Source organism: Neospora caninum, chromosome XII (assembly GCF_000208865.1).
Source record: "Neospora caninum Liverpool complete genome, chromosome XII".
NCBI classification, from domain to species: Eukaryota; Apicomplexa; class Conoidasida; order Eucoccidiorida; family Sarcocystidae; genus Neospora; species Neospora caninum.
The window spans coordinates 3,536,456-3,552,430 of NC_018398.1; the positions used below are offsets into that span (position 1 = coordinate 3,536,456).

Sequence of the window (15,975 nt, forward strand, 5' to 3'; positions counted from 1 at the left end):
AGGCCTAAAGTGGAAGAGTTTTTCGTTTCTCGCCGTGCATGCACTTTCGTGTGTGCAAAAAAGTGCCCGTCTCCGCGCAGCCGCACATGCGCGCGCGCCTCTCTCCTCGCAGCTGTCTCCTCTCTTTCTTCCTCTCTTTCTTCCTCTCTTTCTCTCTCTCTTTCTCCCTCTCTCGGTTTCCTTTGAGAGTCTGCCGAGAGCCATAGACACTGGCTGCGACTTCTGCGGCCTTTCGGGGAGAAGACGTCTTTGCGAAAAGACAAAGGCGCCTTGGCTAGACAAAAGAGCTTTCCGGTTTCGCCGCGAAAACGTGCAGCCGAACAAGTCGCGAGAAAAGAACCCCTTCTTCCGCTGGGTTCCTGCGTGGATGACGTGAGTGAATCTTTCTCTAGGTTTTTTTAGAATCTGCGCTGCGCTATCAGAAAGAGCTCCTGAGAAAAAGAGAAAACTCTCTGCTTCTCGCAAGCGTATACTTTGTCGGGAAAAGGCGATTTTTCCCGCGTGCCTCGCCGAGTCGCGAAAAACATTCGTGGCAGGTCCGGTCCTCTCGCGCGTGCGGTTTTTTTGTGACGCGTTTCGGCTGAACTTTTTTCCTGGCTTTTTATTTTAAACGCGCTCGCTTTCGGACGACGCAGACACTCTCTCGCACAAATCGCCCCTGTCCTTCCTTTCCTAGTGTGGCGAGAACGCGAACTTTAAAAACGCGCGATATCGCGCCGTATATGATCTGTCGCACGTTGTCTCCAGCGGAACGAAAACCGACGGCGACTTGTCACGGCGTTTTCCGGGAAAATCGCCTTTTTTTCCCGGAAAAGCCCACACAAACTGGTCTACCGTCGGCTTCTCGCGTTTTGTGTGAAAAACTTTTCTCCGCAGTGGCGCGCTCTCTCGGACGCTCCTCGCGTCCCTCCTTTTTCCATTTGAAAGCAAAAGACCTTCCCGAAAAAGCAAAAAAACGGATAATCTCTCTCCTGGGGAGAGGAGAGAGAACGCCGGGACTTCCCTCTCTTGTTCCCCTTTTCTTCGTCGAGGGCGACGTTCCAAAACGGTTTTAGAGAGTCGCTAGATCGTATAGCTTTCCACTCCCGGCTTCCCTCTCGTGCTCGCTTTTCCGTCTCCAGTTTTCCTTTTTGCCCCGTCTCTTTTTGTCTTCGTTCACTTGCCTCAGCGACCTAAATCCGTGCCTCTCTCTGCACTTGTTTACACGCCGCGTCTCCGGCGACGAGAAAGAGAGAAAGAACAGACTAGAGACGACCGAAGAAATCCTTCCCTTCCTCCTTCCCTCGTCTCTGCGTCTCGCCAAAGCAGGCGGGCGTCTGGAGGCTCGGCCCTCACCTTTGCTGAAAAGGATTTTTTCTTTCAAAAACCGCCCACCTTTTTAATAACGCGCCGGATCGAAGGAAAAACGGCTCTTCACGGGGCTGTAGATGCGCTACGGCAGGCGTCTCCTATCGCCTCTCGGCGTTTTCGCTTTTGAAAAGATGCAGCGTCTACTCTCGGCGCGGAGCCGCCGAGGCGTGCTTTCCGTCGCTCGACAATTCATACCCGGAAAAGACAGATGCGATCGAGGATCGCGCCGTTTCCTCTCTCGGGTCCCCCCGTCGCTCGGGAACGCAACCCTGTGTCGCCCGCTGTTCTCTGCGCTCTCTCCTCTCTCGCCGCTCTCCGTTCCGCAACCTGATTTGTGTCTGGTCACATCTTGTGCGTCTCCGGCTTTCCTCTCGCTTCTCTCGACTCTCGTCGGGTTTTCCTCTCCGACGCGTGCCCTCAACTCGCCCGCTCAGCGCGCGCACCGCGCCTTCTTCTCCTCCACTCTGCCTCCGCCTCGCTTTTCGGCTTCGTTCTTCTCTCCCTCTTCCGCCTCTTCGGCTTCTCCGTTTTCTTCCGCTTCCCCGTTTTCTTCCCGTCCGACTCTGAAGCATTTGGAACAACAGGCCGAGCTGCATCCGCACGACCTTCCCGCTCTGCAGCGCTACTTTGCGGCCTTGAACGAGGCCGGGGAGGCCCACAAAGTCGTGCGGAAGTTCGAAGAGAACGCGTTTCTCAAGCAGCTGCTGTCTCAGGACTTGCGCGGGAACGAGCACGAGACGGCGCCTATCCGCGGCGTCGTCGTCGAGTACCTCAAGGCTCTTTGCTCCACGGATCTGATCCAATCGCGGCCGCTCTCTGCCGTCGCCCGGGAACTCGCGCCGTTTCTCCGAGGCGCGGAGAGTTCGTCTCTCGCGCAAAAAGGAGACGCGGGAAGCGACGGACGCGCGGGTTCGCGCGGAGACTTGGAGAGTGAAGTTCGGCTTCTCCAGATGAGTCAGCAGCAACTGCTCTTCCAGCAGCTGCAACAAATTTCGAACCAACTCGCGAAGGCGGAGTCCCCACGCGCAGACGCGCGCAGCCTTCAGACGGCTACGCGTTTCGAAGAACCCCTCGCGGAGGGAACGGAAACGCGAGAAGGATCGAGACGACGCGGGATCGTCGCTTGGACTCTCTACGTCATCCGCGGCGCCTGCCGCGGCATCTGGAAAACTGTGAAAGTTGGAAGGTACGCAGAAAAACGGGGAAAAGAGGGGAAAACGCGAGAGAAAGGGGGGGAAGAGAGGAGAAGAACGCGGGAGAACGAGGGGGAAAAGAGGGAGAACGCGAGAGAAAGGGGGGTGAGCGGAGCGAAGAGGAAGAAGGAAAACGCGCGGCGTCTTCAGCGTTTGGGAGAGAGGCCGTCGGAGATTGTGGGGGAAGTGCGCTCCTGAACGCTGCTCTGAGATGCCTGGTCCTTGGTTCCAGCTCTATTGGTTCCTTTCTTTTCTTTCTTCAGTCGGGGGCTATGGAGTCTCCTTTTGTCGCCCGTGGCGGCTGTTCTGTTGATTTGGAGTTTCGCGACGGAGGCGCTGCCTGGGCTTCAGCAGGCGGCGAAGAAAGTCGACGGCCTGCCAGAGGGAAAATCGAAGGAGTGGGTGGAAGGGAAAATCGTTCAGCCGGACGAAGTGAAAACCACTTTCAGTGACGTGAAGGTGAGACTAACAGACACACGCTCGGGGTACCGAAGAGCGGAGATCTCCACACTAAAGACGCACGCCTTCCCAAATACATACACCTATATCTGTATTTGCATCCATGCATATTCGTATCCACATACACGCTAGGGTGCATGCATCTGTATTTGTCTCCTTGTGTGTGTTTGGATATGAGTTCGTTTACACAATGGACGCATGGGCCAATGCTTTTGGAGGGGAAGTGGAGGGGAAAGCTTCCTGTTTCGGCGTCTTGATCTTTGCAGGGATGCGAGGAGGTGAAGAAAGAGGTTGAAGAAGTAGTTGCCTACCTTAAATCTCCTGCAAAATTCACAGCCATGGGAGCTCGCCTGCCGAAAGGCATTCTCCTCCAAGGTCCCCCAGGTGCGGCCTCCAGCGAGGGATGTTCGTGGCAAAACAGAGTACCCTGTCTCTCGTATCATTCTTTTTCTCTCGATCGGGCTTTCTTCTCTCTCTTCTCCCTCTCCTCTCTCTCTGTGCCGCTCTACGCTTCTCTTCCTCCAACCTTTTCGCGCACCTATGTCTCGCCCCGTGTTTTCCGGTGCTCTTTCTCCGTGAATCGCTTCCGTGTCTCTCGCCTCTCTAGGCTTCATCTCGCGCCGCGTCTCTCTCCCTTCCGTGTTGTAGGGACGGGGAAGACACTCCTGGCGAGGGCGATCGCCGGCGAGGCAGGTGTTCCTTTCATCCACGCCTCAGGCTCGGAATTCGAGGAAATGTTTGTCGGTGTCGGTAAGTCACGGAACAGACGCGTGCAAATCGTCAAATGCCTCTCTGTGCCTATAAATGTATATATATATATATATATATATATATATAAATGTATATATATATATATATATATATATAAATGTATATATATATAAATGTATATATATATATATAAATGTATATATATATATACATTTCAAGTTCTTTTCGAAGTTGGCTGTGAATCTGTGGGTTACCCGGCCTGCCGAGAGAGGCATCGGGAGGCTGCATGAAGTCGAATGTTTTTGGTGGATCAAGCAACAGATACATCTCTATACACAAATATGACGCGTATATACGAACACATATGCATAGAGGCATAATTACGCACCTGTATACACATACATGTCGCTGCAACTATGTTCGTCCATTTATTAACAAGCAGGCATGCGTCTGTGGAAAGGGCTGGGTGTTGTTTTTGCCTGTTGTCTTCGTCTTTTTTTTCTCAGGGGCGAGTCGTCTTCGGCAGCTCTTTGCAGAGGCGCGGCGCTTGAGTCCGTGCATTTTGTTCATCGACGAGATTGACGCACTTGGAGGAAAACGAACGTTAACGGAAAACAAACATCACAGACAAACGCTCAATCAACTCCTCACCGAACTCGATGGATTCAAACCTGTAAGGTTCTCTCACCTTCACCCGTCCCCACACATACTCAACCCTACGCATATATACACACATACATATACTCGTGCATATATAAAAATATATATATGTATGTAAACAGATATGTAGATAGATAGGTAGTTATACCTGTATGCAGACGAATATATATATATATATATATATATATATATATATATGTAGATATAAGTATATATACGGACAGATAGATAGATTGCAGAGAAGGCCGTTTTCGTTGGTATTTTGCTGCATGCACTGGCAGTTCGTGTGGAGTGGTTAGCTCTCGCAGTCCGCGTTTTGGTTTTTTCGTTTTCTGGCAAAAGCGGCCCCGCGGGGGAGCTTTCAAACAGTGCGACGCGGGGGGGTGAACTGGAGAGCGAAGGCAGCTGTTTTTCGCCATCGCGCCGCCGTCCTTTCTTCCCCTGCCTGGTGTGGTTCGTCTTTTAGTCGGACGGCGTGACCCTCGTCTGCGCGACGAACCTCCTGGAGGCTCTCGATCCGGCTCTGACGCGCCCTGGACGAATCGACAGAATCATCCACGTTCCTTTCCCCTCTAAGAAGGAGCGCATTGAGGTATGCGTTTTCTTTATGGACGCGCCGAAACCACGGTGCATGCTATGTTTACCTCTTCAGCATGCAATGCGTAGTCCTCTCAACTCGTGTAAGAGTGCACGTTTTCGTCTTCAACCTGTTCGCTGTGTGCGTGAAGGTTTCCCTGCTTTCTGCCTTTCCCTCTCTCTCTCGCAAACCCGCATTTGCCTCTCCCTCGTCCGTCCCCCCGTCTGTGTAAAAGCTTCTCCTTTTTCTCCAGACTCACCCATCGCGTGGACGGAGAGGGAAAGAGACTCGAGGCTGTGTGAGCATGTCGGCCTCAAGACTTAACAGAAGCGCAGGCGTCTTGTTTCCAGCGCGGAAAGAGCGTCGCATCTGGAAGAAGGAAAGTGAGACTGGAGAACGCGCGCGACTTCTCCTTCCTCTGTGAGCGCCTTTGTTTGTGGATTTGCTTTTTTGGATGTTCAGATTCTCCAGCACTACGCGAAAGAGATGCCTCTCGCCACCGACGTGGACCTCGAGATTCTTGCCGCTCTCACCTCGGGCATGACGGGCGCAGATTTGGCGAATCTTCTCAACTTTGCTGCAATTCGCGCAGCGACGGAAGGGAAGGAACAGGTAGGAACGGGAGACGTTCTAATTTCGAACTTCCGAATGCCGAAGCGTCTGGGACGAGAAGCGGCTTAAATGAGAGAGGCCATTTCAGCCGTTGTTCCTGGACGAGTGCGCCTTTCGCTTTTCCTCTCTTTGTCCACGTTGTCGCTCCCCTGGCACTTTTGTCTGCATCTTCCTTTCCACGCTTCGCCCGTTTTCTCTTTCAGGTGACGCGAGCGGAAGTGGACGAGAGTTTCGATCGCCTGATGGTCGGAAGTCGCCGAGCCGGCGTCGTGATGAAGGAAGAGGAGAGACGCCTGACTGCATATCACGAGGTCCGTTAAAGCGCGTTGGCCCATCTGTGTCTCCTTTCTCTTCGTGAAAAGCTGCAGAATCAGCCGCTAATATACAATCATCCAAGATGTATTTATCTATCGCAGGTTCAGTCTAACGTCCCGCATTTCCTACGCGAGAGAGACACACGCCTCTCTCGTCGAGAAAAGGAAGGCCAGAAGAAAAAGTACTCCGTCTCTGCGTACAGACACAAGTCGGCGTAGATGCATAGGCACACGTAATGGACATGGACAAATTCGAATACAGATGCCGATGCATTTCCTACGGAAATGCCTACCTCGTTAGAGGTGTATGTATATATATATATATATATATATGTGTGTTTATGTAAGCACATCTGCTCCGTGTAAACAAAAGCCTAAACAAATGATAACCTTTTGCTTCTCGCGAGAGGTCTTTTCCGGAGGATGTTTTTACGCGCATTTCCTTTTGGCAAGCGCCATACGCCCTGTGCCGTAGGTGCGCCTCTCTCGGTGTTCTTTCTCTATTCGTTTTTTTCCCCCATGTTCTCGCCTTCTCTCTCGTGTGCATATGTATACATATACAGTCGGGCCACGCTCTGGTAGCGCTGTACACGCCTGCGAGTGCGCCTCTCCACAAAGCGACGATTTTGTTTCGCGGGTCGTCCCTGGGTGTCACGTGGTCCGTGGAGAAGGAAGACAGTTACTCGCAGTCTGAGCAGCAGTGCCTCGCGTCGCTGGACGTGGCGATGGGCGGAAAGGCTGCGGAGGCGCTCGCGTTCGGCGAAGGCAACGTCACGAGCGGGTGTCGAAGCGATCTCGTGCGGGCTACGCAGCTGGCGCGCACGATGGTGACGAACTACGGGATGGGGTTTTCCGACTCCAAGGCCCCGATGGTGATTGGGCGCCAAGACTACGCAGTCGTCAGCGATGAACGCCGAAGCCGGATCGACGAAGCCGTGCAAAAACTCCTCGACGAAAGCTACGCGCGCGCGCGAAAGCTCCTCGAGGAAAAGCGCGAAGAACTCAAGCGCCTCGCCGAGGTGAGGCCAACACTCAAAGAAAGAAAGGTGGATAAAGGACAACACGGGACGCGAAAGAGAAAGACACAAATGGAGGGGGTGAAACGCAGAGAAAGAAATGTGGGTAGAAAACAGGTCGCGCCTGTCGGGCACACCCGACGGTGTTCGGTGTATGCAGACAAGCGTCCTTGTCTACAACCGAAGGAGCCTTGGAGGCTTTTTGGAAATTGCGATATACATATATATATAGGTACATATATATATATAATATTGGTATAAATATACTATATATATTGGTATAAATATATATATTGGTGTACCAGTATATGTAAAGTGCGAAAGGCGAGAAGCATGACGACGTGAACAGGTCTGTGCCGAAAAACATTAAGAGAGAGCGTGATATTCTGTTGTAATTCCCCTTGGCGAACAGAGGCCATGAATGGCGGAAGGAGCAAAGTTGCTTTCCCAGGAACTGACGGGATCTAAGGAGGGGAGAGAAAACACGCCGACGCGACGGGAGAGGGAGACTTGGGCCTTCCTTGCGGTCGCTTCCGTCCGTCGGCCACGTTTTTTCTTTTCTCGGTGTTTTGTCCCTTTTCTCTGTATTTAGGCTCTGCTGGAGCACGAGACTCTTTCGGCGGAGGAAGTGCGTTTGGCGGTTTCTGGGAAGTTGCGGAAAAAACCGGAAACGTCCAGAGGCAGCGTCGGCGACGAGGCCGAAGACGCGAACTTACAAGCTGCTGTCTCTGCGTCGAGTGCGCGTGTGGAAAGAGACACCGACGGCCGCGCGGGGCTGGGCGTTTCAGCCGCTGCAGAGACGCGAGCCGTCACGCAACCTCGAACGGCTGCAGGGGGCGGGGAGAGCGAAGAGACGCGCGACGAGCCGGCCGCGAAGGCCCGCGAGGCGTCTCCGGAGACGCCGGGCGCGTCCGGCGCGCTCGCGCCCTCGCCCTACGCGGTCGCGGCGTCTGCTGCCGCGGAAGTCTCCGCGATGCTCGCCCAGAGCCGGCAGCGGCGCGACGGCGAGACGACCGGAGGCGAGGAAACCGAAGGCGGAGGAGAGAGGAAGAAGCGACCGGAACCAGGCAGGGGGGATGAAGGATCTACCTCGAGTGGCAGATAGACGCAAAGGTTTAGGCGGCAAGGGAGCATCCGGGGTCTTCAACAGGCCCTCAAAAACGCCAAAACGCGACAGCCTGTGTTTATACCTTGGCGTTATTTGCATTTACACACAATTAGTTTATGCATGTTCACATACACGCCTTTATATGATGCGCGGATACATACGGTCGAGCGATTTCTGGATGTACTGGAGATGAGAGCATGGAGGGACAAGGCAGACATCCCCGCTTCTTTTGCGTGAGTGGCTTCCAGGCATGCCTCTGTTCCACTGCAGATGTCTACATGCGTGCAGAGAGATGGGTATTTTGAGGTATACCGAGGATGCTTCTTTCGGGTACAGCTCTGTATCTCGAGGGCACTCGCGGTCTATTCATTCTTCTTTTTACGGTGACTGGAATTTTGATTTTGGAGGAAGGCGGAACAAGGGGCTGGCAGGGCGATAGGCGCCGGGGAGGGGCATGCACTCCTTTTCACGATCACGCAGTTGACCGGCTTTTCCACTTGATTTTTCGTTTCTCTGCCGTCTTTCGTGGCACGGCGCTTCGTCGCACAGACCTCTCGCACGTAGCCAGAGTGTTGCCCCGCGGCGGTGTTTCTGTCGCCACGGGTTCTCGCGCGTTTCTGCTTGGCGAGAACAGGAAGCTGGTTTTTTTTAGGGGAGGGGCGACGGCGCGTCAGATTGTGGGCACAACGCAGTCGCTCCCGCTTTCTCTCGTGAGCATTCAACTGCCAAAGAACTTTCATTTCCTTTTTCTCCGTGCAAGTTTCTACACAAAAACTCCGACATTAGTCAATGTGTTGTGCATACGAACGGGGGGAAGGTGCCCAAACACAGGGTCGAGTGCTTTCTTTTTCGTGTTCTTTCACTAGATACGACTTCCCAGTGCGCCCTCCGAAGGTTCAGTGATTGTGAGAGACGAGAAAGTACACTCGTTTGCCGAGAGACGCAAGCTGGGCAATATATATATATATATATATGTATGTATGTATTTAGATGGCTCTATACACACAGGCTGGCAGTAGATAAATATATATATATATATATATATATATATATAGGTTTATGTATACAGAGGGTGCATGTTGTGGCGCTGTGTGCAGGGTGTAGCTCGGAGTTCGCTTATTTTAATCTCGCTTGACTTCTTGAAAAACGATTGAAACGAGAAGACACACGAACAGGAAAAGCTGGCCATTGCGTGACGCGTCGTTGTCGCTTCACGCGTCGTTTCGAGCAACGATTCAGAAGCCCAGTCGTTCGCTGAAATGCGGACGAGGAGCTAGACAAAAAAATGCACAACATTTAAGCCTAAAATGCCCCCCGCCAAAGCCCTGGGAGATTCGCTGGTGCGCCTTTTTCTCGGCAAAATTTCTCAGTTTCCTAGATGCGAACAAACTGCGGCGGGCGTCGAGCGGCGCCGCTCAGCTGCGACAACTCGAGCTCGGACAACGCGCACGCACTTGTCGTTTTGCAGCTCTCTGAAGCCGAACGTTATCCAGTCGCGCAGGTGCGAAACGGAGAAGAGGTCGAGACTCTCGGGGAAGAAGCGAGGACGCGTGCTCGGTTCTGTGTCTCTGCGAACTGTGCTTCGAGTGGACAAAGGCACCAAACGAGGAAAGAGTGAAGTCAGGAACGCGGGGGAAGGGGACTGTACGGGATCCGGAGGATGCGCTCCCTCTTCTTCGGAAAGAGAGGCGTTTTGTCGCGGGCGAAAGAAAGAGGAAAGGACAGAGAGGACAGTTGTCTCCTGCGGTTCATGCGTGTGGAGAGACAGAGCGGGAAGCCAAGTCCGAAACGAGGCAGGCGATGGTGCGCTCACGACGCTCTTTTTTTCGGGTTTTGTCGCGGCGCAAAAAGAGCTGAAGACCGTCAAATCCGATTTCCTGCACAGAAAATGCACAGCGGGAACAGCAAAGCACCTGAGCGTCGCTATCTGTTAACTTTCACAAACAGAGGCAGGAATCACACACACGCGGAGAGCTTATATATGCATGTGCGTGTGTATGTGCATGCACGTTGGCATTCGTGCACGTATGTGTGTATATATAAATGAATATAAACGGTTGTGTATGTGTGTCTACTGTGGGGAAAAACGTAGATATGCATCATGCATGCATCCGGTAGGTAGTACCGCACATCTCGGTGCACCTGCCTTGCATATTTGCGAAAAATTCCTTGCACATGTGTATGTTTACATATACGGGTATATATGCATATAGTTCTTGTAAGCCAATCAAGGCCTCCCAGGAGGGTGGTCCTTCGTAGACAAATGTGTATGGCCAGGACGCGTCATGCCAAGACGGTGGACAGTGTGTCGAGGCGAAAGGCAATTTCGGCGGGGTATTCTTTGCTTCACTACAGACACCCAGACCGCCGTGTGGCGTTATGTCCTTGCTCCTTTCTTCTCACAGAACGTCACTGAAGCACAGTTTCTCCCCAGATGATTCGGTGGCAACGTGTGCTAGTTGGTGTAGTGTGCCTTCTGTACATGAGGGTTCGAATCCTACTTTTTCTCAAGTCACAAACATGAAGGTGCCAGGAAGTTTGAAACCACTACAATGTCAGAAGTGTAAGGTGCCGTGTCAAAGGGATGCGCGCCGCAGCCACTGAGCCTGTCAACTTCAACGACCAGGGAAGAAACGTGAGGAGTGCGGGGCTTCTCAGGTTCACGTGACCAGCAGTCGCATTTAAGTTGATTTCGTCTCGCTCGCCGTTTCAGGTAATTTCTTTTTTCACGCCCAGAGGGAGCACGGTGAGGAGTATTGGAACGCCGATTACGGGAACATTATAGAGGACACTCAGACGGCATGCCTTTCTCTATTTACATGCATATAACATAACTTTAAATATATGTATATAAATGTACATTTGCATGTGTATATATGTGTATATATATCCGTGAGCACATAGCGCTTTGGATGTATACGAAGAGATAGAGAAAGAGAGGCAGAGAAAGGGGTGTAGAAAGACTCACAGCCACGCTTGCAGGTACTACTGAGAGTTGGCGTTTTTAAAGTTTAAGGCTATGAAAACGGGGTCTTTTCCGTTCCGCAGGGATGCGCTATCGTTCGCCCCGAAATCCGAACACAGAAAGGAAACACAGGCCTGTCAACATTTCTCGTTTGAAACGTACGAGCAAACCACCTCATTCATGGGACGCACTAAGCGTTTATATACATATGGACATGTCTACGTATTTATGTACGCATATGTGTGTCTATTTACACTTTTTGGCGCCTTTGGGACTGATGCTGTCGTTCCAGTCTTATCCTACATGGGTGTTTCCCATCTGTAGGAAAGGCAATCACGAAAACCGGGGGCACTTTCGAGAAGAACGTGCATGCGTTTCGCAGCACTTTCCTTACCATTCCCGCCCACGCCTACACCACGTACAGCCCATCTTTCTCTGTACACGTTTTCTCTGGCAATACATGCATATGTTTGCACCTTCCAGATATAACAGTTTTATGTATAGAGTTAGTTTCACAGCTTCAACCATATATATGTATATGAATATATAGATTTATGTGTACGTAGTTGCATGTGTGTCTATATATGCCTATTTTCTGCATCTATCGATGCAGAAAACAGGCTTTTTTATGAGAAGTAGGAAACACGGTTGACGGGGGGAATTTTCGGCGGGCCGCGCTTTCGACGATTCGTGAGCGAAAACTCTTTTGTTCCTTTCTAACTCACAAACCAGTGATCTCCCCGGATCCCTTCGCTTTTCTGCGCGTGGGGCGAGCTCTCAGAGCTCTCCATCATTTGGACGAAACTCTGGTGTTTCGCCAAAAGGGAGGTGTTGGCCCTTCCCCTTGTGTCGCAGTCAGTCGAAAAGACGGAAATGTGGGAGTGGCGTTTGAGGGACGTGTGCGCTAAATTTTTGGCATTGACAACGGAAATGGATATGCGCCTCGAAGCAAAAACCTCTGGAAACATGTCTGCGGAACATTTTTCAAAAATGTGGCGACTGACGGACACACATTCTACACCACCCTCTCGACATTCGGCAGTCAGGGTCGCGAATGCCCACATGTCCTTCACTACCTGCACGTCGCGGCAGCAAAAAAAATTACACATAAACAAATATATATATATATATATATATATACACATATACATATATATATATATTATGCCTTGGTGTCCCCCGACAGTCGTGTGGCTACAGGGAATCACTCATGCCGGTCATGTAATATCGGATAATCAGATCTAAGATACATGTATGGAAATATTTCTTGTTTATGTCGCGGATGTGTAAAGTGCATCGTACGCAAGTGTAGATAGAAGCACTCCATAACTCCGTGTCCTGTGTAGTCAAACAGTTTCCACATATTTCTATATATATTAGTTTACATGTTTGTATGTAGTTGAGGCAATGTCAGAGAGACGAAGGCGGCAGGATCCCGAGACGCAAAACACGAAGCCACGGAAAATCCGCGTTGGCTACTCCGCACTGAGGACAGAAGGCTGGGTTGCCCGTTCTCAAAAAACGCCCAAGCGTAAGTAGAAGCATATATATATAGATATATATATATATATACATCTATGTCGACTTATACTTGACGAGCGTGTGTGTATTTTAGACGGACTCCTATAGATATACCTGCCTGTGTCGAACCCCACACTCGAAAAGTAAAGACACGCGTCATGTGTTTCTGGTTCTCGAGGAACCCCTGGGAAGAAGTTGAGCACGAGACGAAAGAGGCGGTCTGTGTCTCTCTAAAGAAATGCGCTTTTCTTGCTGCCAGGGCTGCGTGTGTGTGTGTCTCTCGAGCGCGCCACGCATCCGAACTAACGCCACCAGGAGGCGACATCGCTCGGCTTCTTTCCGTCGTCTCTCATCGAGGAAATCGCCCCCTAAGAAACCCCATAACAGATCGCTTCAGCTCCTCGGGAGAGATACCGCGAAAATCCTTTCTTTTCAGGGTTCCCCGTTCCCTCGCTGCTACCGAACTCGCTGTACGAGAAAAATGCCTCGCGGCGCGTGTGCGGCGGGTCTAGCGCTGCGCAACTCTGTGGCCTTTCCCGAGTTCACGTCTCTCCCCTTTTGCGGTCCCTTCACCAGAGACGCCTGCGCGCCCGCCTGTGTTTTGCATGTGGAGGAGGAACCGTCATGAATGATGAACGCACGCACTCGTCGATTGGCATGCCCGTCCGTCGATCGCCACGGAGGACACACATGTGTAGAGAGAGAACAGTGGAAACAGAGCTGGGTACGGCGGTACAATCTGGGGTCAACGCGCGTCGCGACGGAAAGGTTACGAGACTAGCCTCGAAGGTGAGTTTGCAAGCGCCTCCCCTGTCTTTTTCCCTTACAGCTCTGTTTGTCCTGTGTGCGGGCCGTGCGTCGAGAGCCGCTCGCCCCCTGCGAGGAGTGCGTAGAGGGTGCGTTTCGCAGTTTGGATAAACCCTGCAAGACCCGCGTCGAGGCCAGCGCCTTTGTCGAGTTTTGCCTGCATGCTCTGCTCCTCCAGCACCGACGTGGGGGAGACCAGCACTGCGAGGAGGCGGTCGACCAGCTGAAAGCCGGTCTCGTGCCACGCCCAGAGAGAAAGCGCCGTCTTGTGAAGGAACGCGTCGACCGCGGCAAGGTAAGGCAACACCGCCGGATCTGGACCGTCGAAGAACGCGGGTCTGCACGCGAAAAGAAACCAAGGTCCCAACGAGCGTCGCACTCGCGATCTAACGCCGTCAGTCCTCTCCCTCGAACGCAGCTCACGCTCGAGGATCGACACAATACCAATACGGGCAGTGATGATGCACATGCAATGTCTCTCCAAACAGGCAACGCGAAAGGGATGTGCCTGCACCCCAAACAACGCAATACATATACATATACATATATATATATATATATGAATATATATTTATATGAATATATATGGACACTTCGACAGGTATATATATGTATATAGGTACATGGATAGATCTACACTAGTCAGGTGAGTGAGTAATGCATCAAGACAAGACGGTGGAGATCGGTGCGCGGGACAAGAAGCGGGAACGGGCGAAGTTTGTCACTTTGCATGTTTGCATGAGACAGTCCTCGTGGCGCTCTGTCTCCCACGCCGCATTTCAGGGAAAAAATGTGTCCAGGCCTGGCGCACGTGCGTCTCCCCAAAGAGAGCAAAGAGGCTGCGAGCTGTCTGTACAGCAGCGCGCCCTTTTTCCCAAAAGAACCGATTGCGCGTACGCGACGACAAAGTAGTAGCCTTTCACACAGTAGAAGAGAAGGAGCAAAAGGGCGAGAAGGAAGAAGACAAAGATCACGGGTCTTAGAACCGTTCTCCAAATTGTCGCCCAAAGAAAGTATCTGCAAGAAAGAACCCACACAGACACGAGCGAACGAACGGCATCGGGCCTTCACGAGGTTCACGAATCTGCACGCCTTCGCGAACATCATGCGCATCGCACGCAGGCTTGTTTCTTTGGCGCGTGCGGCGCTCCTTGCAGAAATGGGGTCAGAGGCGTCGAGATCCCCCACACGGTGCGGCGAATCCCTCAAACTTTCGAATACAGGAAACAGCTCGGAGCTAGAGGATCTCTAGTCACTGAGTTGATATACATGGAAGTACACACACATGTGCACAGAATGCATATATACTCCATATACACATACATGGATACTCCATCTTAAAACAGTTGGATACATATTTGCACGTGTGTATCGATTTGGGTCTTGCTCTGTGTGCGTGCGGGGGGGGGGGGTGCGTGTGTCTGTGCATGGCCGTGTTTCCGAAGCTCCGACTTCTCGCCTAGGCTCGGCCTCCCTCAGCCTTCCCTCGTCTCTCCCAAACTGCATGTGTTTGCAATTCCCGGTGTCTCTGAGCTGTGCGAGCCTCACAGGAAGGTCGCGAACTCCGCCATGGTCATCGCCGTGATGAGCCACGAGAGGAGGCGTAGCCACGGCTTCTCTTCTTCGTCTCGAGAGCCGTAGGTCGAGCCGCCGTAGACTCCGCGAGGAGAACTGAGCTTCCCTCCTTTCTTCGTCAGAGAAGACCAAAAGGAAGCATGCGGCTGCGGCGGCTCGGCGATCTTCAGCCTCTCTGTGTCCATGTGGGTCTCGACCAGCGTGCGGAACCAGGCCATCCGAAAGACCGAGGCTGCAGAGAGAACACCGCGCAGACGCCTCCGACGCATGCAGGCGCAGCTGCACTCCATGCGCATTTCTGTCTTTGAAAAGTATACAGACACAAACATGCATGCCGACAGAGTCACATACAGAGCGAAAGAGAGACTCCTGCACAGAGAACTATTCGTAGGCAAAGAGAGACACAAAGAGGTAGAGGAGAGGTATCCGCAGAAGCAAGGATTGACCGACCCACCCACAGACTTTTTGGAGAGGCACGTGTGGAGGTTGGAAATCGGTCTTTTGTCTTTTCAGCTCGCGTTTCTTTATCTGCGGTCCGCTGCGTCTCGGCTCCTGTGAGTTTTCTCTTCCGGCCACTCACGGATACGAAGCGGGAGCATGCGCTCCTCAGCGCCTTGCTCGGCAGGGGCGTTGGCGATGAAGACGGCGTGAATCATCACCCAGACGCTGAGCACCAGCGCCGTTAGCATGGTACGCGCCAATCCCATGTTTGTTATTTCGGAGGTAAATGTCAAGCAGCCGAGTTTTCTGGAGCGACTCAACCCTTCGCGGCGTTCGCAAAAAACGTTCGAAAAAAACACTACGCAGACGACGCTAGACCATTCTCTCGCGACGGAAACACCCTGCCAACCAGGAAAAGTCGGCTTCCGTCACTCAAAATTACTCAGAAAAAGCTGCAGAAACACACATTCATGCAATACAAATATACAGATATACATACATATATATACATATATAGACACATATGAATGTAGATGTGTATGGGTATATCTATGTATATACGTACGTCCGTGTATGGGTGTATGCGTGAAGTAGGTATTTTAGGTAACAAGCAGTGAGAGCTGTCGCAGCGGTCAGCTGCTTTGTTCCGAACGATTGTGAGCATCG

General features: G+C 52.0%; 2 protein-coding genes across 2 annotated transcripts; one reads left to right on the forward strand and one right to left on the reverse strand.

The window, feature by feature from the left end:
- Nucleotides 1-1,481: 1,481 nt before the first annotated feature.
- NCLIV_064680 (ATP-dependent metalloprotease involved in cell division, related) lies at nt 1,482-7,997 on the forward strand (the record flags this gene model as incomplete). The annotated part of the gene is made up of 10 exons (XM_003886019.1): nt 1,482-2,536; nt 2,807-3,002; nt 3,269-3,386; nt 3,651-3,752; nt 4,220-4,386; nt 4,840-4,965; nt 5,413-5,562; nt 5,766-5,873; nt 6,440-6,895; nt 7,485-7,997. 10 exons carry the CDS (start codon nt 1,482-1,484, stop codon nt 7,995-7,997), a joined length of 2,991 nt encoding a protein of 996 aa, XP_003886068.1.
- Nucleotides 7,998-13,309: 5,312 nt separating this feature from the next.
- On the reverse strand, nt 13,310-15,575 carry NCLIV_064690 (conserved hypothetical protein; the record flags this gene model as incomplete). The annotated part of the gene is made up of 4 exons (XM_003886020.1): nt 13,310-13,631; nt 14,191-14,310; nt 14,842-15,100; nt 15,449-15,575. The coding sequence occupies 4 exons, from the start codon at nt 15,573-15,575 to the stop codon at nt 13,310-13,312; spliced, it is 828 nt and encodes a 275-aa protein (XP_003886069.1).
- Nucleotides 15,576-15,975: the final 400 nt, after the last annotated feature.